Source organism: Anoplopoma fimbria, chromosome 24, assembly GCF_027596085.1.
Source record: "Anoplopoma fimbria isolate UVic2021 breed Golden Eagle Sablefish chromosome 24, Afim_UVic_2022, whole genome shotgun sequence".
In the NCBI taxonomy this organism is placed as follows: domain Eukaryota; kingdom Metazoa; phylum Chordata; class Actinopteri; order Perciformes; family Anoplopomatidae; genus Anoplopoma; species Anoplopoma fimbria.
In genome coordinates this window covers 8,721,604-8,744,370 of record NC_072472.1, presented here as the reverse complement: position 1 = coordinate 8,744,370, position 22,767 = coordinate 8,721,604, and the positions used below count along the sequence as shown (strand labels likewise).

General features: G+C 39.3%; 2 protein-coding genes across 2 annotated transcripts in view; both read left to right on the top strand.

The window, feature by feature from the left end:
- The first annotated feature begins 14,393 nt into the window (after nt 1–14,393).
- LOC129113868 (myeloid protein 1-like) lies at nt 14,394–17,740 on the top strand. The gene is made up of 3 exons (XM_054626351.1): nt 14,394–14,506; nt 15,492–15,640; nt 17,574–17,740. The coding sequence occupies exons 1-3, from the start codon at nt 14,394–14,396 to the stop codon at nt 17,738–17,740; spliced, it is 429 nt and encodes a 142-aa protein (XP_054482326.1).
- A 3,709-nt stretch (nt 17,741–21,449) lies between these two features.
- sh3pxd2b (SH3 and PX domains 2B) overlaps nt 21,450–22,767 on the top strand; it is a 35,175-nt gene continuing 33,857 nt past the window's right edge. Inside the window, exon 1 of the mRNA XM_054625576.1 lies at nt 21,450–21,815. Coding sequence (XP_054481551.1) covers nt 21,744–21,815 — 72 coding nt within the window. The 5' untranslated portion in view covers nt 21,450–21,743. The remainder of the gene's footprint in view (nt 21,816–22,767) is intronic.

The window sequence follows — 22,767 nt, the reverse complement described above, 5'->3', positions numbered from 1 at the left end:
GGTGTGCCCATCACCGCTGCTGATAGTGTTACATATTTCAGTCAGATCCCACGGTCATATATCTGGGTGCATTTGAGACCGGAGATAAGGAGGGATTTATGAAGGCAGCCCTCTGCTAAGTCAAGGTGAACATCAGAGATATGATGTTTCCGTGTCCATGTGTAGCAGTGTGTGTGTGTGTGTGTGTGTGTGTGTGTGTGTGTGTGTGTGTGTGTGTTTGTGTGGAAGACCACAAATGTATGATAGATTTTCACTATATGTGCGTACATCATACCCATGCATGTCTGAATGAGTGTGTGTTTCTGTGTGTGTGCTCACCACTGGTGTAGTAGTCTCAACCAAACTATTCCCTCTGTGGAACACCTGTGAAGGATTTGATGTCTTATGGTGCTTGAAATCCATTTTTTTTCAATATCTCAGTATCATTTTATTTTCTTCATTCATTCTTTTTTTTTCCCCATACCAACTTAATCCTTGTCACAGCCACATGGCCTGAAGCCTTTCCCAAAATGCATTAGGCAGGAGGCAGGAAGATGCACTAGTGACATGTATCTCCCTGCTTTGTGTATGCAATAAGTCTAAGAAATAGAAGGAATAAACAATTGATTTTAGCATATTTTATCGTACGCCTGATGTTATCAATCTTTTTGTGTGTTTCTAATAGTTTCAGATGACTGGGGGGAAAAAAGATTGAGGTCAAATGAGCACTAAGAAGGAGCATTCACAGTTCTTCAAACTGTCATAGTATTCACAGACATTTGACTATTAATTACTGTGTCTTAAAAATGTCTTAATTCCATGGTGAAAGCGAGAACGTTACCTCATGTTTTATCCGCAGGAATGCCGATACCATGTGCTTCAGATCTGAAACGTTATGGGGGATTGGAAAAGGCCTTGAAGGTTCACTTGTGTGTCGCTGAAAAGCCCTTTTTAATCATAAGCATTGTCTTTTTGCTTGCTGAGGTTACATTAAGGAAGCGTTGCTGCTCCATCTGGAATTTCTTATTAGTAGATGGAGGATTATTAGGTTTTTATGGGTCAGTTGCAAACTTCGATTTATTTGCCTTCAGACAAGCTCAACCTTCTCTCAGCATGCTCCCCAACAACCATGGAGGGATTATCGTGACCATGGACCTTGGTCATTAACCAACTTTGTAAATCAATAATATGTCCATGTTGTACTTACAGCAAGTCACAATTCCCTCAATTGGCCAAAAATATCAATCAATGCAGGTTTAGCAACAAGGACGCTTTCCCTCTGGGGCCCTGCATGCTGGCACTTTTCCAGTGCAGTCTTCCGTGAATCCAGCAATTCAAACTTTGGTGCGTTTGTACTTTGGTTTCATAGTTTGTCTTTGAGTGAAAGGTGGTATTTAAAGTGATTGAGTAGAGTTGTGATGCATTTTAAAAGGGCATTTAGGTTTTGAGAGCCTTTCAATCGATGCTCAAGGAAACCACGGTCCTCAGAGTCGGGGTGACTTTTTTAGGAAAGTTGGATAGGTGATAGCAACAAAAAAAAAGTTTGGGAGACTAAGATGGAGACATAGCTGCAGAGGAGAGCGGTGTTGGGTGATGTGTGTCACTCCCTATTGGGCTTCTCTCTCGCCAAGCCACCCCATCCGCTGGCACACTCCTAAGTGAGGAGGATCACACTGCACAACACACAGCGACTCCTGCCCCTTCGCATTTTTGTTATTTCACCGCAGAGTTCTTTTTTTGGGACTTTTCTTTCAGGTCTCTCTGATCCCCTTGTCTTCCCTGTCACATACCTTTCTCCCCTGTCTCTTTGAACTTTTCTCCCCCTCAGAAAGAACTCTAAAGCCTTTCTCTACTTTATTTAACACTCAGTCTTCATCACAAGCACTCTATTCAGGGAAATGGAACAGAGCAAGAAAAAAGGGGGATAGCAAATGTGTAACTCCCTTCTTCTATTACATTGTTTGTGGTATGTCTGCCAAATGCTCAAGAGGTGGCTGTGTGTTGTTCTAATAAAGTAAGCCACATGATGTGTACGTTAAACAAAAACTGATTGCACAGTTCATAATTCATTCTTATCAACCTCTCTTTTGACCACAGAAAGACTCAGACTTAAGGCCATAATGTGAACACTGGACAGATCTTTTTGTCTGTCACTGTACTTTGTGATTATGTTCGCTTTTACTCAGGGCAAGTCAGGTTACAGCCACACAAGTCTCCACCAGGAAAGAATTCCATCGAACCGTTATATTTTGTGTTTTTGTAACATTCATGTCTTCCTATGGGACTTGTTTGCTACAACAACTAAGACAGCAATTAATTTCATGCTAGGTTTGACACCTGAGGGACTTTATATTTGAAAAATTATATTATATCCAATTCAGATTGCAAAGTGATTGTTTGAAATAAGATAAAATAAGAGATAAAATAAAATAATCATTCATTGGTCCCACAGCGGGGAAATTTGCTGGATTACAGCAGCAGAGTGGATAATGCAAACAGACAAATAAGAGACATTTATGAGACATCATGAAAACAATATTGTCCTTTGAATGTCCCTTGACTTAACACTGTGTCTGGCAGCAGGTCTGTAATTTACAGCACTTCCTGTGTCACACCATGTCTGTGACATTGACATTGAGGCGGTGTGTACAGTATATTTGCGTATCACATAATAATATTATGCTGGGAAACATTCAAACCTCAGGTGATTCTAGTGACAAAACACCATTTTCCTACATTGGTATATGGAAAGAACATTGCCACCATGGGAGTGCAGCATAATTGGAATACATTCTCACACACGCTGAACTTCTCCACCCAGTCGGCCAATGCTGTCTGTGCTAAATGGGGAAAAAGGCAGCCCTATGCATTCTTTATTCTATTTATGTCTGACTGTGGTGACACTAATGACTCCTGTTAACAATGTCCATGCTTCCAGCTCCTATTGACTTTAAGCGCATTAGAACGTATTGTAGCTCTCTCTCTCTCTCTTCCTAGCTCTGTGGTTCTTTGAAAAAATGTCTCTCTTTCCAGATATGTACAGTGTATACACAGACACACAAATGCACATATAGAAACATACACACAATAATATGACCACATCTGATCCTGTACACAAATCTTTCACATTCATATTTGTTCCTTTATATTGTTGTTCTTATTTTCCGCTCCATGAATTGACTGCAGGAAATGTAAACATATTTTCTCGTGTTTATGTAAACACAATGTAGACACATTGTCTTGCCCTTTATTAACATGTTTCAGAATTACTGGAAAATGCCAATACCAATTGAGAATTTCCTTGCAGCGGTTTCATGCAAAGAACAACATCCAGCCAACAGCAGTTAGCAATTTAATTCACTACTAAAGTTTATCATATCAATCAATCATTACACATTTCACAGCCTCTTGGATACTGTATTTTGAAATAAAAAGCTTTATCTAAGGTTCTGCAAAAAATCCACTGATTTATTATTATCTTGGTTTTTTTTTTAAAGAAAATTTCTATTAGTTTTAGTGACTCTTAAGTTATTGAATAAATATTAGTTTTATTCAACAAGACCAAAGCCGTCAGGGCTCTGTATTCATCACCTTGGAATCTTTGAAATGATGTGCTCGGCTAAAATCTTGTATTTTGATAGTCAAGGACACCAGATACCAGATCTATGTGACCCTGTAGCTTTGCTGCCTGTCCGTCACCCCATTGCAAAGTTTGATTTGTTTTATTGTGCGCTTTCGGCGAAAGGTCATGTTGAAACTATTTTGCGTCATTGATATGTGCTGCTTGCAGAGACTGAATCTATAGAGAGGCTGAGAACTGTGTGGAGTAAGTTTTATTAAGCAATCACAATGTTTTATCAAAGATTCACCAGGAGAGCTGTTAAGATTTCTTGCACCAGCAGTGCTCTCTAGCTCAGTGCAGAGTTAGATATTCATGAAGTCGCCATCTTAGAGTGAAATGGTTTCACTTCACAGAAAAACGTGTGAGAGCAGTAAAGGTCAGAGAGATAACTTAAACTAAAACTCATCCCTTAAACAAACAGGTGTAGTTAAATCGCCCCAACTCATGCCTTGTCGTTACCTTCAATGTTAGCTTAGGTTTATTGATAAGAGTTCTTTACTGACCATATTTTTCTCCTTCAAAAAGCATTGATGAATTACACCTGCCTGGAGGCAATATGAACATATTATGTAAATAGCCATAAACTGCATGGTAGTGCAAATTAAAATCACTTATGAGCTGCAACTACAGCCGTTGAAGAACTTGAACTTAAAAAACGATGGATCCATCCATACACAACTGATTGACGTCAATAGCCCGTGTCAGTCTCGGCATATTCAGTCCTGCAGTTGAGCTCAAATTCAATTAGTTCATTTTATCTAATCAAGCAACCTTGAAAGTACCACTCCTCTCAATGACCCGCTCAGCTAATGATCACTAACTGTCATTCCCTTTTCCATCCAGTTAACTTCCCTCTCACCAGCTGCTTCCAGCACCTTGAGAGTAAGGCCAGCCTCAGACAAAAGCCTTCTCCTACCACCAAAAGTTAAAACGTGGAAAACAATGTGAACACATCCTTTAAACTAGTAACTGACAGTTTTGCACAAATACTTGAAATATGGTGAATTAGAAATATTTGCATTCTTTTATTTCTTGGACATTATCTTCGAGTCAACGCCATGAAAATCTCAATTCTTATGATCGGCATCCATTCCAGTATTTTATTTTTGTATTTAAAAATAACTTCATCATAAAAAAAAAAGTTGAACCAGCTGGTTGGAGAATGGCTTTAAGTCACACACAGTCACTGCTGCTGTCCCCATGAGCAAGGCACCGAATCCTCAACCTCCTCTAGTGCTGTACCATGAATAACCATTTTAGATAAGTCTTTGATGTGTGTGTGTGTGTGTGTGTGTGTGTGTGTGTGTGTGTGTGTGTGTGTGTGTGTGTGTGTGTGTGTGTGTGTGTGTGTGTGTGTGTGTGTGTGTGTGTGTGTACGTGTGTGTATGTCAACACATATTGAAGAGTAAGTTATATTCTTAAGATCAGTGATCATATTCTGCTTTAACTATCCCACCTGTCATTATGCAGACAGCGATAGAAAAAGAGTCAGTGAACACTGTAATGACACGATGAGATGATGTGTGCTGATTATTAGCAAGCAAACACAGTGACACAATTATTAGCAAGCAAAGCAAAAGATCTCTCCTTTTTTCTCTACTTGCCTTCCCTCTCACACAATTTCTCTTCTTATCTCTCTCTGCATCTCTCTCTCTGTGCTTCTATCCAGTTAGATGCTCTTTGAATGATCACATTCCCTGGCATGAGAGTGCTATGTAATTAACCTATGAGAATCCTGCCGGTGCAATGTGCCTCCTCCATGTCTCGTTGGCTTCCTCTGGTGGATTATTACTGCCCTCTTCTGGCCGAACAAAATCCTGAGCATCTGAAGTGATGAAAACAACACAGAGGAAGCAGATGTCATTTTCACCCCCCATGTTTTCCTGAAATGAGGAATACGGCCAACTGCCGAGTCAAGTAATAGACAGGTGATCATGTAAAAATATGTCTCTCTGTCTTCAAAGGTGATCAGGGTCTGAATAGGAACTCCTGAACTTGTAACAAAACAGGTAAAGCCCAGAGTTATATAAACTATATAACATCAACACAGCTCTGGGTTTCCCCCCTTTATAGCTATTTATAACTAAAATGAATAAGTTAGTATAATGATTTATTAATGTCCATTCATTTAAAAACAAAAAATGGATTTAAATAGGTTTGACAGCACAAGCTGGTTTCCCAAACTTATTATTCAATTTACTTATGCAGCGTGGCATAATATATTGCTGGAGATAAAACCTCTGTGTCTCAGTACTTTTCCTTTTAACAACAAATCCTATGAAAACACCAAAACCAACAATGAATAAATCCTACTAGCAAGTGCTTCCTGTGTAAAGGCAAAGCCTGATATATCTTATGTATCTGTAACAGAATACATACTAGTTATCTAGCTTAATTAGCAAACTGTTAATGTTATTAAAAGATTACTAGAGCAAGCTAGTACCAAGTTGTAAATGTCTCATAGTTAAAGTAAGAAACCTGCCAACTTTCCATCCTCATGTTACTGCTCAGTTGCTGCTCAATCCTCAGCAGTATCCTGTTTTTGTTTTCTTCACCTCTTCCACTTTGCTTTTGTGACAGCTGTAGAGAGACCTCCTTATTTTTCATGTCAGGATAAGAATTTCTCATTCAAAACCAATAGAAACTCACAGTGGACAGATGGACTAAAGCGAAACAGGGCCCTTTTGTGGATGTTTGCAGGTTTGCATCATTGTAGGAGAGGCTTTATGAAGGCTATTTAGCTCAAGCTGCCAATACTGAATACTGTGGAGTCAAATCAGTCATTCCTTGGAACCCCCTTCAATTATTCGGGGGCCCCAAGACAGTGTCGAGCCTTGTCTGTCCATACAATGAAAATATCTAGGCAACTTCTTTCAATGGCTGTTTTTATTAAACCAAAACATGACATGGATGCTCTCTTTTGCTCCCACACCTCCCTATTCAGCAGAGTATTATCCCAGCAGGGGATCAAATTAGTATTCAGTTAAACAATAATCATCCCTGTGAAAAGGTTTATTTTGTGTCGTTGTAGATACTACTTTTTTCTTTTCTTGGTAGACAGGTGTATTAGTATCAATTTCGCTCTCATTATGTGCGTAGTAGGTTCTTACGAAGGCTAATTATACATTGAAGCTGCATTGAAGGAGTTTTATCTTGGAAGCGTGATGTAAAAACACTGTAATTATAGATAATGCTGGTGTAATTGGGTACTTCCTAATGAACAGACTTTAAATGAGATGTTGCTTGGATGGGAGCAAGAGTTAGATAGGACAGAGAGACTTTTTGAACTTACTTCTCATGTATTCTCCTGACTTACAGACAGGTCTGTTTCTCCTATGTGAGTGTGCAACAACAATCTCTGATGTGAAAATGGGGGGGGCATCTCTGTGGTTCACTCATCAATGCAACCTCACACTGCAGGCTAATCGATCAAGCGCCTGCTGTGTCTGCGCTTTGCCATATTTAACACTCTGGATGAGCTTCATGCCGAACAGAATACCTTGGTCTCATTTCACCTTCTGCAGATAAATCCATGACATCATTCTGCACTCTTGTGGCTGAAATGTGTGAGAAATGTTGTGGTTCATGTTCCTGCATGGCTAAGTTTGACACTTATAAAAAGGCTCCATGAAAGGAGTGGACCTAAATCAAACTCTTTCTTCTAAGAAAGTGGCAGTATAAAATAAAAAAAGGCCTTCGTCTCTCTTCCTTTGCCCCCAAGCTGGGATCAGACACAAGTGAGGGTGACAAGGCTGACTGCCATGTTTTTTTCAGAAGTGGCTTCGCTCTCTTAATTCATTTATTCCCCTGCTCCACCTCGCCTTCTGCTGCCTACCTCTGCCTTATTCCTCATCAAAGCGAAGGGTGTGATTTAGCCAGCCTCCCTGCAGTGTTTGATATTCTCACTCTCCTCCGCGCTGATCCATCAGTCATGAAACCACGCTTTGATCCGTACACGATCGCCCGTGACATGCGTGACATTCATTGTCTTGGCCTATCACATTCACCGCTGTTCACTCCTGCACAGTTCAAAGGCTTTGGTCCTTGAAATTTAAGCTCTCCTTTGCTCGTATTCCTTTGTCATATTTTCTCTCCTCCTGTATTTGCTGAGTCTTGGGCTCTTTTAATTCTCTCAGGACGAAGGTTATGAAGCAACATGAAGGAAATGTTACAGGTTAAAGTGTCAAATGAAGCCAGTTGTGTGGATCTTTACAGTTACACTTATTTGCTAAAAATAAATGTCCTAATACCAACTTTAATTACAGAAAATAAAACAATTATAGGATAATAGATGAAGACAATTTTCAAATCATATAACTTTCTCTCTGTACTTTTCATGCTGTGTTTGTACGTGGGAACTGTGCTCGTGTAGTGGATCTCAAACTGTGTGAAATCCATTAGATAATATCGGACTCAGTGCTCTGGAATAACTTTTCAACTGGTCTCTTTCATGCCTTTGAGGCTGATGTGCCTTAAGATTCCAGTCACATTCTTCTTTGTTGTCTCTCTGCTTGTTGCTCAGGTCGGCTTTTAACTTGTACTGTACGTTCATGGGAATTCACCAGAGAGATGAAGGACATGGATTGACATTTGTATATCTTAAAGGGATATGCTCTGCCTAAATGATGTTGTTTTGCTCCCTGCACGCTTAGGGAGACAGAGACGTGTGACCAGACTTCCGTCCATCCACTAACGCCCTTTGAAAGCCCTCCCTTGGCAGACATGGAAATGCTTTTAGTGGAGCAAATTATTCAGACTTTGGTGCCCCCTGTCTGCTGCCACCAGCGTCGCAGAGTTCATCCCCTGCCCTATGGCGCTCTGTTTGCCTGCTCGGGCCGGCTAAACACCTGCTCCCCCAAACCCCACCAATGTGTTTACAAATCGACAGAGCCAAGTGGGAACGACACGGCTGAGAAGAGCTGATTTAGATCCACTGAGCAGATCCGATCCATCGACACACAATACAGAGTCTTTTCACGAGCCTGTTTTTGTGAGGTGTTCCTTTTCACCTGAGCGGCAGAAAGACTCGCTTTAAAAAATGAAAAGAAAGAGTAAATAGTCTGGCTCATACCCTGTAACCGCTCAGCTTGTAAAAAGGATGAAATATCACTGCGTTCTCTCCAACGGTTCTCAGCTGCAGTGCCTTCAACCTTCACAGTGGAAAGCTTCGCTGTGTGCTTTTCCTTTACAGATGACAGGGGCCTGAATGTCATTTGATGCAGGCCTGGCGGAGAAAGGGAGGGAGAGTCAGGAGAATTAGAATGTATTTCAGGTCTGAGACAAGTGGTGCATTGCTGCAACTCGTATCTCGGGGAAGGAGGGAGTTTGGGTGTGGGGGTGGGGGTGGGGGTTGCAGCGAACTGTTGCTAGGAAACACTTGTGGCATCCCTACACCACCCGTCTCCTTGAAATGCCAGAACTAACTGACAGAGAAGCCGGCGGAGTGAAATGTCAGTCCTATCCTCCCAGGAGTTTGAAGAATGTGGCGCGTGTTTCTATATAAGTAGCCATGTTTATCAAAGGGTACTCAAGGAGTCAACACAAGCCTTTTCCTCCGCCGGAGCGGAAGGTGTTTAGGATGCAGGAAAGCTCGCTGTAGCTTCTACTGCTTTTTTTTTTTTCCTCCTCCTCTTCTGTCTGTCTGCCTGGCTGGCTGTCTGTCTTTCTTCATCTTTGTTTTCTTATCCGGCCTATTTTCTCGCTACCTCACCCCCTTCCTTCACTCACTCACTCACTCACTCACTCACTCACTCACTCACTCACTCACTCACTCACTCACTCACTCACTCACTCACTCACTCACTCACTCACTCACTCACTCTCAGTTCAGCATTAATTCCTCCCCTATTCTTTGTCTTTTATTGGTTTTCCTCGTTCCCTAATTCCCTCCCTCCTTTTTTAGATTCCAAGCCATACGGTCCATCAGTGTAATCCTTTGCCCAGATATTTGATTATCAAAAGCTGTCTGGCTGCAAAAAGGCTCAAGTCTCCATCGGCCACTATTGAGCCCATTCCCCTACACTCAGTGCATTGTAATTCAGAGAGAGCCTCCTAACCAGGCTCTGAATTAGAATAAAAGCATTTCAATCCTACAGTGACCTCATCCGCACTACCATACATCAATAAAGTGAGCTACACTTGAACATACTGATGACAAGAAATTTGAATATGCAAACAAAAATCGAGCAACCCTTCATTTTTGCTTTTTAATTCCATGTACCTATGGTAACATTTTATTCCTGATAAGACTAATTTAAGACTAGTTTGTTGCAAGCTATATTGAAAGTAAATATTGCAGCATTTCTAAAACAAAGACAGTTTCGACCGGCTCCAACATTGTTTTACCACACATAGCAAAGCAGAAGGATTGCCGTTCCCTCAAGCTTTGAACTGGATTAGCATCCGCATAACCTTGAAGAAATCTGATTAGCCGTCTTCGGCTTTCACCCCATACAAACTGCACAAAGCAGACTCTTAAATACCCTACACCTACATGCTTTATTGCATTCATCCATGTACCTGCTTTGCACTCCTCCACTGGGAGGGGATGAAATTTATACCATTGATTGACTTCCATCGTATTGTGTGAGGCCTTAAAGCTAATTATCTCATAATAGATGCCAGGCTCATGCATGGAGAATAATGACTTTTTTTGTCTAGTTGAGGGGGAGAAGCCGGAGTTGACAGCGTGAGGGCACACAGCGGTGAGACTTGACACAACGGTCCTCCGCCTGATGACTGCGCTGCACATACTAATGGGTTTATATGGAAGGGTGCCATGAAATTATGAAAAACTGATTCTCTATTTCTGGACTGGCACAAATAATGGTAATATAATTATTCATTGCAGCTTTTATAGCAATTGACATTGTAGTCAACTGCCTGACATGCATGTGAACATAATCCAGGCAGTAATTACATTGCCCACCAATGTTATTGGGAAATCAAATAGGTACTACATAAACATCATTTCTGAGAAACAAAGTGGCTTGAGAAACTGTAATAACATGCCCCACCAAGGTTAACATTATAATAAAAAAGTATACTTCCCTTATAATATCATAAACATCACATTATTGCATCACCGAGTGATTCTTGTGAATAATTCTCACTGTGATAGTGCATGCTTATTCATTTTGTAATGTGCAAAACATTGCGATGTAAAGAAAAAAGAGATGAAATGAGTTTGTCTATGCTGTTGCTCAGTTGGTCAGAACTCATTTCAGATGGACATTTGTTCCAGCCTTACTCTCTGCAGCTTTTCGTCAGAGGCCGCTTACTAACTCTGTTTAACTTTCAGTATAGCAACAAAAAGTCAACAAAGTGAGCCCTTTCAAGCAAGTAAATGGGTGTGTGTTTGAAAGGCCAGTACCAATATTGACAGTGGGGGAACATCCCGTGGTCCAGGGACTGCAGCTTCCACAGCAGGCTGGTTCTCCAACAGTCCCTGCTTTGTGTTTCCACCCACTGCACGGACGCCACATCACAACTTCTCCGTAAGTCTTATAGTGCTTATAATTCCATTTACTCTCAGCAGAAAATCTGAGCAGCATTCAGTCAGAAATGTGTAATCGATCTGCTTCTGTTTGGAACTCAACATTTGAGACAGATTTACTACTGTATAGAGTGAGTTAGTGTGCAAGAATACGTCAACGATTCAAATCTCGGGGTGAAATGTGCATGTATAAATGACCTTAATATGCATATTAGCTTACTGTTTCATATGAGAATGACACCTATATGATGACACTTAGATGCACAGATGGAAAAAGCTTACTGGGTTGTTGTTGTTTTTTTGTTATTCTGCAGATATTTGAAGTCTGATCTGATGATGAGAATGCAGTTGAGGGGCTGTCTCATTGCAGCTCTGCTAGTGTGCTGTAAGTTGTTTACTGTATGCAAAATGTCAACCATACAAGTTTTAATATGCATCATAACATATACAGTGTGCCTGGAGTATTTATGGAAAGTAAGTGTATTAACACAAAAACAGAGGCACATGCACGGGGACAGACATGCATGTGTGGACTCACAATCACAGACAGTAATTTGCCATTCCAGAGTTCACTAATAAGATTCCTATTACAGAAACAATAAATACTGTATAAATTTCTGCCTGCCCCTGGATATTATCATGAACCGAGCCCTATTAGGAGACTGTAAACTCCTGTAGACACAAACCTTGGGGGGTTCTCGGGCCTATCGCTGAAGTGACTGTGTGTTGGCACAAGTGGATGAGACATTTAAGGCACGATTGAATGCTTAATGCGACATTACATAATTGCATCTTACTGCGAGGCTTAAGGCACACTCTGACTCCGAGGGACTGTTAAGAGACATGGAAATGAGTCGGCAAACTTGTTGCAGATGTAAAAATGATTCATGCCACACAATGGACACAACTGTCACTCTGCAGCTCAGTGAGAGGAACCCAAAAATCTGTATGTAAAGTGGAGTTAATGGACACAAGCCAGCCAATTAGAACTGAGAATGATCTATGTCTCTGTTGGTACTCTCTGACTGAATATCCCCTTACTTTAAAGGTTAACTCTATTTATGTTTCTCTGTAATAACCTACCCACAGCCAGCATATGTTGCCATCAAAGTAAAAGTATGAAACAATGCAGCTTCCGCAGTCAGCAGGTTATTTTCCACTGCCTGTCAAACAGTGCTCACCCACTCCTTTTTATTCAACTTTGTCTGAAAAGACATAAAGAAATCTCAGAAAGCTCAGACAGACACTTTAAAGAAAATGTTCAAAAGTAATTATGACACTTTGTGAATTTTGCTAAATCTATAGTTACTTTGTTTGCTCTGGCTAGCCACAGCAAACAACGCGATTAAAGATATGTCATAATAGTGTAGTGTGTTGCGAGGCAAGCACACTAACTATACACACAATAGCATAAAGAATATCAGATGTGGTCTTGGCTATGTCTGGTGCAGTTAACATATTATGAAAACAGACACCAAGACAGTCTGGTTTAGAGGGTTTCAGGACCAAAAAGGGAGACAGAGGAAGAAGTTAGGTTTTAAAGTGCACCTTGGTTGGAGAAAAATGGTTTTCAACTCAGTGGATTTCCCTCCGAATGCCCTAACAACCACCACAAACACCCTAGCAACCATTTAGCCAAACCCTGCCGAACAATCAGAACATCAAAGTCCCCATAAAGCAAAATCAGGACATCCTAAAAAACCAACCGAAACAGAGATAAAATACATAGCACTCAAGCAGCCCCATAATGTGGCAACAACCTAGCAATGCACTAACAACCATGTAGCAAAACACCAGTAAAAACCCTACTCCCACATACTATTGCTAAGGCAACAGGCACTCTTATATCTTTGTCGCAAAATTCTGTCCTTTTTCTAATTTTAGTTCACATGCTCAGGAAAATTGCTTCTCTATGCCACGGCCAGATATACTGCCCGACTTTTCTCCCAGTCATTCAGGCCTTCAAGTGATAAGCAGCTTCTTTCAATCACTGAGCCCAGCATGTGTTCGTGTGCCAGGGCAGCGTGATTGAAATATATTCTGTGCCTCTGAGGTTAATAGAGTTAATGAAGATCAAAGACTCATGTCTTGGCTGGATAATTAGTATTCTGTCCGTTTGAAAACGCATATGAATAACTGAACTATGACTCTGTCCGTCTATATGGAGCAGTAACACAGTTCTCAACAAGTGTGCCAAGGAGGTGAGCCAAGGGACTATTTTAAAATGAAAACAATTCTGAATAACCAATTCTGACAAAGGCATTTAATATAAATAATCTGGGAAATCATTAAATCCATCTGTTGTTCAAGTCTAGACAATTTGTTTTTCAGCTTTTTTTTATTATATTACAGGGTTTCATTGCATTTTAAAGCTATCAGCAGAATTGTGTCAAATTGGCTTCAGCATGAGGATGTTTTTGTGAATAGTAATTTAGTTTTCTTTCTTTTTTATCATATGAATTTCTTGTGATTGTTTTTTGAGCCCTTAAATGAATCCACTTACTCAAACCCTCCTAAATACTCTCACTATCTAAATTTACTTGTAATGAATATAAATGATAAAATTGAAGATAAATGTGTGTATAATAGATACATACACTCAGTTGCCGGCAGTTATAAGTCCAACCTTCATGAAGGTTATAATGTTCACTATTTTAGAGAGGTGTTGATTCAACTGTATTATCATTTTAGGGGCTGCAGTCTGTGGTCTGTGAATTGTATCACATTATGCTTTCCATTATTTTGTCGACACCATTATATTAAAGTGGTTAGGCTTAATATCTCTGTATGATGCGATACAAAATTTAAGCAAATTAACTACTGGGTGTAAATTGATAATTTGAGTACAGACAGTAACATCACTTAGATCTATATCTCAGATTATCTGTGATAAATGTTTGGCATACTCTATTTTGAGTATTTATGGGGCATTATCTCATCAGTGAGAACATTTTTTAATAATAATAATGCAAAAAGGAAAAAAATTGAAGGTAATGCCAAATATCAAGCTCACAAAACTTGAGTAATGTAATGTACTTACGCCCAGAAAGTTGTTTCAAGCCAAATACTCGTCTTTAATCTTCCCTCTTTAACTCTCCCCTCATCTTTCCTGAAGATGTCCTGTTAAGTTGTGCTTTTGAGCATGAAAAGAAAAAAGGTGAAAAAGTCCAAAGCCGTGACAAGAACGCTGGCAGCAGCGTCAAGGTGAAGGGAAATTCCACAACGGCAAATGATGGGAGACCTAATGCGGTGGCTACAAGGAGGAAGGTTAAAATGACAGGAAGTAAGAGAGTCACCATGAGACCAAAGAGTGACATCAGCTGCAGCAGACTGGGAGGCCTCTGCCAAGCTAACCGATACATCTGCCAAGGCCGATACCTGAAAGACAAGTGTTCAGGGGACAAAACGAGGCAATGTTGTATGCCAGGTATAGTGACTCAGCCACAAATGAATGCAAACACATATCAGCACATACATGAATATATGACAAAGGCAATAACTCTAGGTGAGAAATGGGATGCTTCTTTCACAGGCAGTCAAATAAACACACTAATGTTCAAAAGATAGTCACGAAAAAATGTGTTATATTGGTTGTGAAGCCGTATCAGTGTCTGGCACAACGCTGATATAAGAGACATGAATAAATTACATTTGAATAGTGTCTTTCTGCTGCAATTGGCCTTATTTCACATAGACTGTAAGGTGACTCAGCAGATGTTACTTTTTTTTATTCAATTTTTATGTTGCCGTTTTCGAATGAAATGCAGCAACCTATAAATATGGTGTATTTTGGGAAGAGATGTATTTAACAAACATATTACTTGCCGCTGTAGTTTCAGCCTGGAGTGTCCTGTGTGATGGTCACCCCAACAACAGAGTGAGGGCATGTGACGGGCACGGCTGTGGAGCTTTCAACTCCAACAGGTGATTCTTCCTGATCTGATTGTTCAACCTCAAAAGATTACCCAAGCTGCAACACTAGAGCTTCCAAGTACAGATGAGTTTGTAATTCTGCATTTCTGGTGTCACATGTTCACTTAAACTGTTCACTATGTGGCTTCTAACATGTCTTGACATCAACCTGGTTATGTGGTTGACATGACGACAGCTCCACATCATTAAGTATCAAGGATTAAGTATCATAACTTTAGTAAGGGGTGATGTCATCTCATTCACAACTAAATATGCGTATTAACTAAGGCACAAGACGGACCAAAGTTATATAAATGATGAGTCCAGCTTTCTCTGGATGGAGTGCTGAGCAGACTATTTCAGACATGGACTAACTTCATCCATAGAGAGACATTAGAATTTGTCTCCCTGAAATATGACAAATTGAAACAGGCCTTTTGACATATTTCTGCGTAATTCCAATCTTTTCTGTCACTCCCATAGCAGAGATAATGGCCTACATAAAGCAGTGGACCTGGTGTGTGATGACTATGGCATTGTCAATGCCCCATTCTCGGGCTCTCTGATGGGTCCAGTGAGTCGGAAAGAGCCGGCTGGGATTCAGTATGATGGTATCAAATTTCTCAATGATGGTAAGGAGGACTTCTGGAGATCATTATTCACCATTTTAAATTATAATAAAAAAGCTAGAGGAAAAACCAGGGACTCCACCAAGGTCATTTGGAGTCCTCCCCTGGGCAATAAGCATATTATGAAATATAAATATGAATATAAATTCATCCAATAGATGTTGAATTTTTATTTTGTCAAAGTGGTGGACCAACCAACCGACTGACTGACGTTGCCATCCCTAGTGCCACGTAGCTAGTGTGGCTAATAATCGCTGTGCAGATCAGCTCATTTCTCTAGACATCACATCCTGAATGTATACTGATATTTGCTCCGACAGAAACGCTAATGAAAAAGCAGAGTTTATTAAGCCACTGTAATCTCGTATTGTTACCCCTGCAAGGGAATTCCTGTAATCTATAGTGTATGGGGCCTTGGCTAGGGCAAAGGTGGTGTAAGGTTATTATTGCGTAGGTGTTCGGTGTGGATGAAAAGAAGGAGTGATTTAGAGGGATTAGTCAAGGTGTTGGAGAGGGGGGGGCTCCATTGAACTCTTAGTTGCCTCTAACACCAGGACCCAGCTGCATGCGAAACCCCATCAAAGGCTGTCTATGAGTAATGACCCCCACTAAGGCGTCATTACAGAACAAAGCAGTGCATCAGCGTTTGTGTGTTTGTGCCAGTGGAGCCTGGCAGAGGAGCAAATACATGCTTCTACAGTGTTCAGTACGTTTGTGCGCGCGTATTCGTGAGTGTGTGTATTTTGAGGGCATCCTGAGCTGATAAGGCACAGGAGTGATGAGTAAACATCATTAGTCCTCATCCTGCCTCCACCACTGATTGAACTGCATTATCAGAACACATGTACGGTCAGCTCCTTTCATCTCACGGTAAAACACAGACATGATTAGACATCACAGAGACGCATTACCTCGCCATGACATTAACGCTGAGACGGTGATCATTAGGGCCTTGTAGCTCTTAATGATGGTGTTGTGTTGTAGACTAGCCTACTTTTAGGTTGTTTGTTTCTAAGTTGGCAGCTTGCTTGTTTTTGTCTAAAGAATGGTGAGAGGGAGATGGTGAGACCTGAGCCTACGTTGATCCATTCCAAATTATAAATGAGCAAATAAATTCCAGCTTTCTACACATTTCATATTTCGTGGATGGCTTAACGACATTTTCAGAGACACAGGTGTGATATACATTTGAACAAATTGTGTACAATTTAGGAATTCTGAAAATAAGCTATGATCATATCGAATATGTCATGTTTTTAGGACAGTCAATAAAATCTTCTCTAAATTAGGCTTTGAATGATATATGGACAAAACCATATAAGTTTAATATATGTATATATCAAAGAAACTGGAAAGTGTGGTGTATGTACATATGTGCTACTGAAGGGGAGATTTCTTGCTCAGAGTGTGAGAAACAAAAACGAATTCTGAGAAAACGGCCTTTAAAGATATGCATTGTAAAATACCACAAATTTTGCAAGACAATACAAGGAATAGGTTTAAACATTTAACTAACACATATCATAATACAACTTCCCCAATTGATGAATTACATTAAGAACATCCCTCCAAAAGTGCAATTATCACTATCATTTCTAATTATTGAGCTATTAATCCCTATTTCACACATCAATTCCCCTGTTGTGTAGAAACAGCTTTCTATTGGGATGTGCTTTCAAGTCATTCTTCACAAAATGACCCTGTGTAGGTAAAGTAATAAGAAAAACCTGACTGACTTTCAAATTAGTCAAAAATATTCATAGTTGTGTCAATGAGCTGAACTGAGTCACAGTTGGAATTAGCACCATCTCTTTCTAGTACAAAAGTGTCATAAATGTTAAATTGTTGAAGGAAACTTGAGGTAAAATAGTTTCAACATGTTCAAGCAGAAGATAACAGGGCATTGCAAAACATTTTTTCTATCTGTCTTATCCAGAGCACTGTGTGAAGATCTTCAACATCCGTCCTTACCGTTACATGGGCCCGGTGGCTCAGGGAGTACCTTTAGGCTATCTGTTGCCACTGCAGGATCGCTTCTCCGGCATCACCTCACACCTGGAGCTGCAAATGTGTGACGGCAGTGACCCTTCACCTTTCATATGACCTCCTCCCTCTCATCTTTTACATGCCGTTTTGAGTCTTCACCTTTTTGAAATTTCATCCGTCCGCTACTAATTCAAATAACCCTTAGTATGACCTCTGATTGTCAGGTTTCATGATACCTGTTTTACCTTTTGAAACCATTAACATTGACCCCGTGACCCCACAGATATAACCCCTGATGACTAAAGATAAATGTGACGAGATATGTCAGTACTAACTTTTCTGTGCCCTGAAAATGAGCATTTTAACACTTATATCCTATTTAAAATATGGCCTGTGATTCAACGGTCCCAATTCTTCATCCTTTATAGAATATAGCCACACAAAACAATGATCTATCTAATAACAACCAATGTCTCACATTATGAGAACTACATGTGACATAATGACAACAATTTAACTACATCATTCTTTCATGGACAACTTTTGTGTGACTGTTGATCCTTTATCTCCTTTTTTACATTTTTGGAGACTTTTTTTGTATTATAAGCCTCTTTCCACTAAATGCCATGTTTATTCTTATGAAGTTCACTTGACATTTTTTCCCTTTCCCATACAATGGCCTCATATAACCCCTTTGTCGTAATCTCTTTAAAGGCCCATTTGAATAATGCAATTAAGTCTTACGTTCATTTCTGCTATTGATTAAAGTGGTTTCTATTTCCAATAACCCAGTCGGAAATTAAATGTAGGATGTGATTCATTTAAATTGGGAGTCACCTAATTTAATGACTTGTCTGTGAAAAAAGAGTTAAATATTCACAAAACTATACACTACTTGCTATAACAATTCGGCCTCCTAACATTTCCCCAGTAATGCAGCCATCATTATCAATCGGCTGTCATTCTACAGCAAGGGCGGTGTTTTGGCAGGTTGGGGAGAACTGCCACAAATACAGTTTAAATGTAATGAGTACAACTCACCAAAAGATGGAGCTGTTTAGCAACAAAACTGTCAAATCAAACCTTCTTTATTAATTTTTTTTAAACCTATATATTAAATTATCATCATGCAATTTTTTTGACTTACTTAAAAAATAAACACAGTTAAATCTAAAACTATAAATTCTATACATAACATAACTCTGAGGTATTCATTTGGAGGAAATAATGACAACTTCCTACTTACAAGGTACTTTTCTGGAACAAAATTAGTACATTTCCAGTTTAACCCATCCCAGCTTTAATCATCTCATGACTGAAAGCGAGATATTAACCACATAAGCAAAGTTGCAATCTCGGTGAGTCAAACTGAACAGTTCCTCCATTACCCCCTCAGCAAATCTGGTGGATTTAGGTCGAAAAACAGATCATGTTGCTTCCCATATGCACAAGCAATTGTGCAACAATAAGTACACATTACTTATAGTTGCACTATAAGTAATGTGTACATATAAAATAAGTTATACTCAATATAGAAAGAGTATAGTCAATATTATGGATCAAGACACTTGAACCTGGGCTGCCTTTGCTTTATTAGGCTTAAAAGCCAGGGATACTTGTCTGCATATGCTAGGGGGTAGCCCACTTCAGTTGTCAGAAGGTTCCTGGAAAGATTGTGAAACACTTAACTAATCTAAATAAATAGAAATTATGATTTGGATAAAAAATAAAAAGCCTATTCACATACTGCCAGACATAACACCTGAACACCACAGGTTATGGAGAGTGTGAAATAACTATTAGAAATGAGGAGAGAAGACTTCGGTGAAGTTAGTTTTAAATGTTTAAAGTTTAAAGTGGCAAAAGACAAAAAAAAATTGCTTTGACAATACAATGTTTAAGGAAAATGATGGCCCGAATTATGGCACAAATGAAGAGTGGCAACCATTGTAGAACCAAATTATACCAAAACACAGGTTAGAACCAGCGCTGACTAAACATTTGAGTTCAGGTATGTGAAATTACACATTTGATTAGTTAACATCCAGTTCATAATATTCAAATGAACAACATGGAGTTCATCAGACATGGCTTGGGTTACAGTAGGTTGAGTGACGTCTGACTAAAAAAAAGGTGCTGTGCTCTTAAAGAATGCAACAGATGTGATATATAACTAGAGTATACTTAAAATAACTAAGTCAAATTAGTTCAGAACTAAATAAAGTATGCTCTTGAGCAAGATGCTGCCTTCAAAGACTTTTGGATCATCATTTTCTCTTCAGTATAAAACTAATTTCACTCTTTAAATCTGTGTTTACACTGTCGCTTATTGACATTGATACATGTGGATTCAAATGTTCTTCCCCCAGTAACGTGTGCTCTTAAAGAATGCAACAGATGTGATATATAACTAGAGTATACTTAAAATAACTAAGTCAAATTAGTTCAGAAATATAAAACTAATTTCACTCTTTAAATATGTGCATATTGTGGCTTATTGACATTGATACTAAATAAAGTATGCTCTTAAGCAAGATGCTGCCTTCAAAGACTTTTGATCATCATTTTCTCTTCAATATAAAACTAATTTCACTCTTTAAATATGTGTATATTGTGGATCATTGACATTGATACATGTGGATTAGTAACATGTGCTCTTAAAGAATGCAACAGATGTGATATATAACTAGAGTATACTTAAAATAACTAAGTCAAATTAGTTCACAACTAAATAAGGTATGCTCTTAAGCAAGATGCTGCCTTCAAAGATTCTGATCATCATTTTCTCTTCAATATAAAACTAATTTCACTCTTTAAATATGTGTATATTGTGGATCATTGACATTGATACATGTGGATTAGTAACATGTGCTCTTAAAGAATGCAACAGATGTGATATATAACTAGAGTATACTTAAAATAACTAAGTCAAATTAGTTCAGAACTAAATAAGGTATGCTCTTAAGCAAGATGCTGCCTTCAAAGACTTTTGATCATCATTTTCTCTTCAATATAAAACTAATTTCACTCTTTAAATATGTGTATATTGTGGATCATTGACATTGATACATGTGGATTAGTAACGTGTGCTCTTAAAGAATGCAACAGATGTGATATATAACTAGAGTATACTGAAATAACTAAGTCAAATTAGTTCAGAACTAAATAAAGTATGCTCTTAAGCAAGATGCTGCCTTCAAAGACTTTTGATCATCATTTTCTCTTCAATATGCTGCCTTCAAAACTAATTTCACTCTTTAAATCTGTTCTCTTCAATATAAAACTAATTTTACTCTTTAAATATGTGTATATTGTGACTCATTGACATTGATACATGTGGATTAGTAACGTGTGCTCTTAAAGAATGCAACAGATGTGATATATAACTAGAGTATACTTAAAATAACTAAGTCAAATGAGTTCACAACTAAATACAGTATGCTCTTAAGCAAGATGCTGCCTTCAAAGACTTTTGGATCATCATTTTCTCTTCAGTATAAAACTAATTTCACTCTTTAAATCTGTGTATATTGTGGATCATTGACATTGATACACGTTCTTCCCCCAGCAACGTGGATACAGCTTTAAGTGCACGGATTGAACCCGTGTGGCTCCTGCAGCCTTGCGGTCTGCTGTGACGCCTGAGGGCTGGTCCACGGAGCAACACTGAAGCGTCCCAGTTGCTCGAATTGGGAGGGGAGAGTGGGCGAGCTGGGATAGGCTGGGAGTTTGGTTTGGAGCCGTCAGCGGGACGGGTCAAGGCACCGAGAGAGAGAGAGAGAGAGAGAGAGAGAGAGGAGAGGAGAGGGGGGGAAGAAACCAAGAAACCTGCTGCCTGTTAACTTGTGAGCCATTGGACGCTGGGGCAGGACATTTGACGTAGTCAGCTGAAAAAAGAAAAAAGGAAACATTTGTTGCGTTCAGTGGTCGCAGGATCTGATCGGCGCGGATGACAAAAGGAGCGTCGCCGTGCAAACTTTCTCCACCGGGGTGTTGATCGCTCGTACAAACCCAACCGGGAATTCATCTTTTTTTTTTTTTTTTTTTTTCTTTTTTTTTTTTTTTTTTTTTTTAATATATTTAATTCTGTTTAACGGAGGCGTAAAGAAGAGGACACATCATGCCACGGCGCACATTGCAAGAAGTCATAGTGCAAGACGTCCAGAAACGGAGAAATCCCAACAAACACTACGTAAGCAGGGTTTTTATTATTATTATTATTATTGTTATTATTATTATTATTATTATTATCATAACAACAATAATAAGCGTTGCTGCTTTCAAGTGAGCAACAGATCGAGGGTATTTTGCAACTCTTCCCTCTTTTCCTGTCGGGTAAAGTAAAAACAAAGAGAGTATCAAATTACAGTTTACCAACCCAGACGAAGTGGACTGTTTAGAGCAGTCCTGATTTAATACATGACTTATTATGGAGTATGGAGTTCTTTGTCTGGCTCTGAGATTTAACCCCCCTAACTTTTTTTTCCTACTAAAAGTGATCATGGTCAGTGTGGTTGTTGTTTTTTTGGATAACATCAAGAAGCACCCAGATGTGGCTCATGTGACATTTGAAGCCCGTCTGAGTCTGCATAGGTTCTGCTATGTTGTATCACATGCATATATGTGAATATATAGCATTGTGCTGATTCTACCAGAGTCTGCTGTCTAACAGACAAACACAATCCCAGTGCTTCTCATAAGCCTGCTGCCACGTGTGTGCCATCAGAAAACATTAAAAAAAGCAAATCAGTCCAGTCTACAAAAACACACCCAGACTAATCACCCCCCCCCAGAGTTCAAATTGAGCACTTCGGCTTTGTCATGCCTCAGGCTCTCCAATTTGCTCAGAAATAAACAGGCACTGGTAACCAGGAAGTAGAGCTCCTAATGTCATCCCAGTGAACACAAGGCAATGTTTGAAAAAGGGAAGGGCCTAGACATAACAAACCATATGTCCAGTGGAATTTGTAGTTTCATTAGTTCAGTTTTTTTCTAGTATAGCACATTGTATAGTTTTTATGTGGGCCTTATGCCAGTTTCATTGTTTTTCCTTTCATTTATGTCTGTTTTCAGCCAAATTTTTGTATATTATTTACACAGAATAATTCCAGTGCTGTTGTGTTAGGTTGATGGAGATGTAAAAA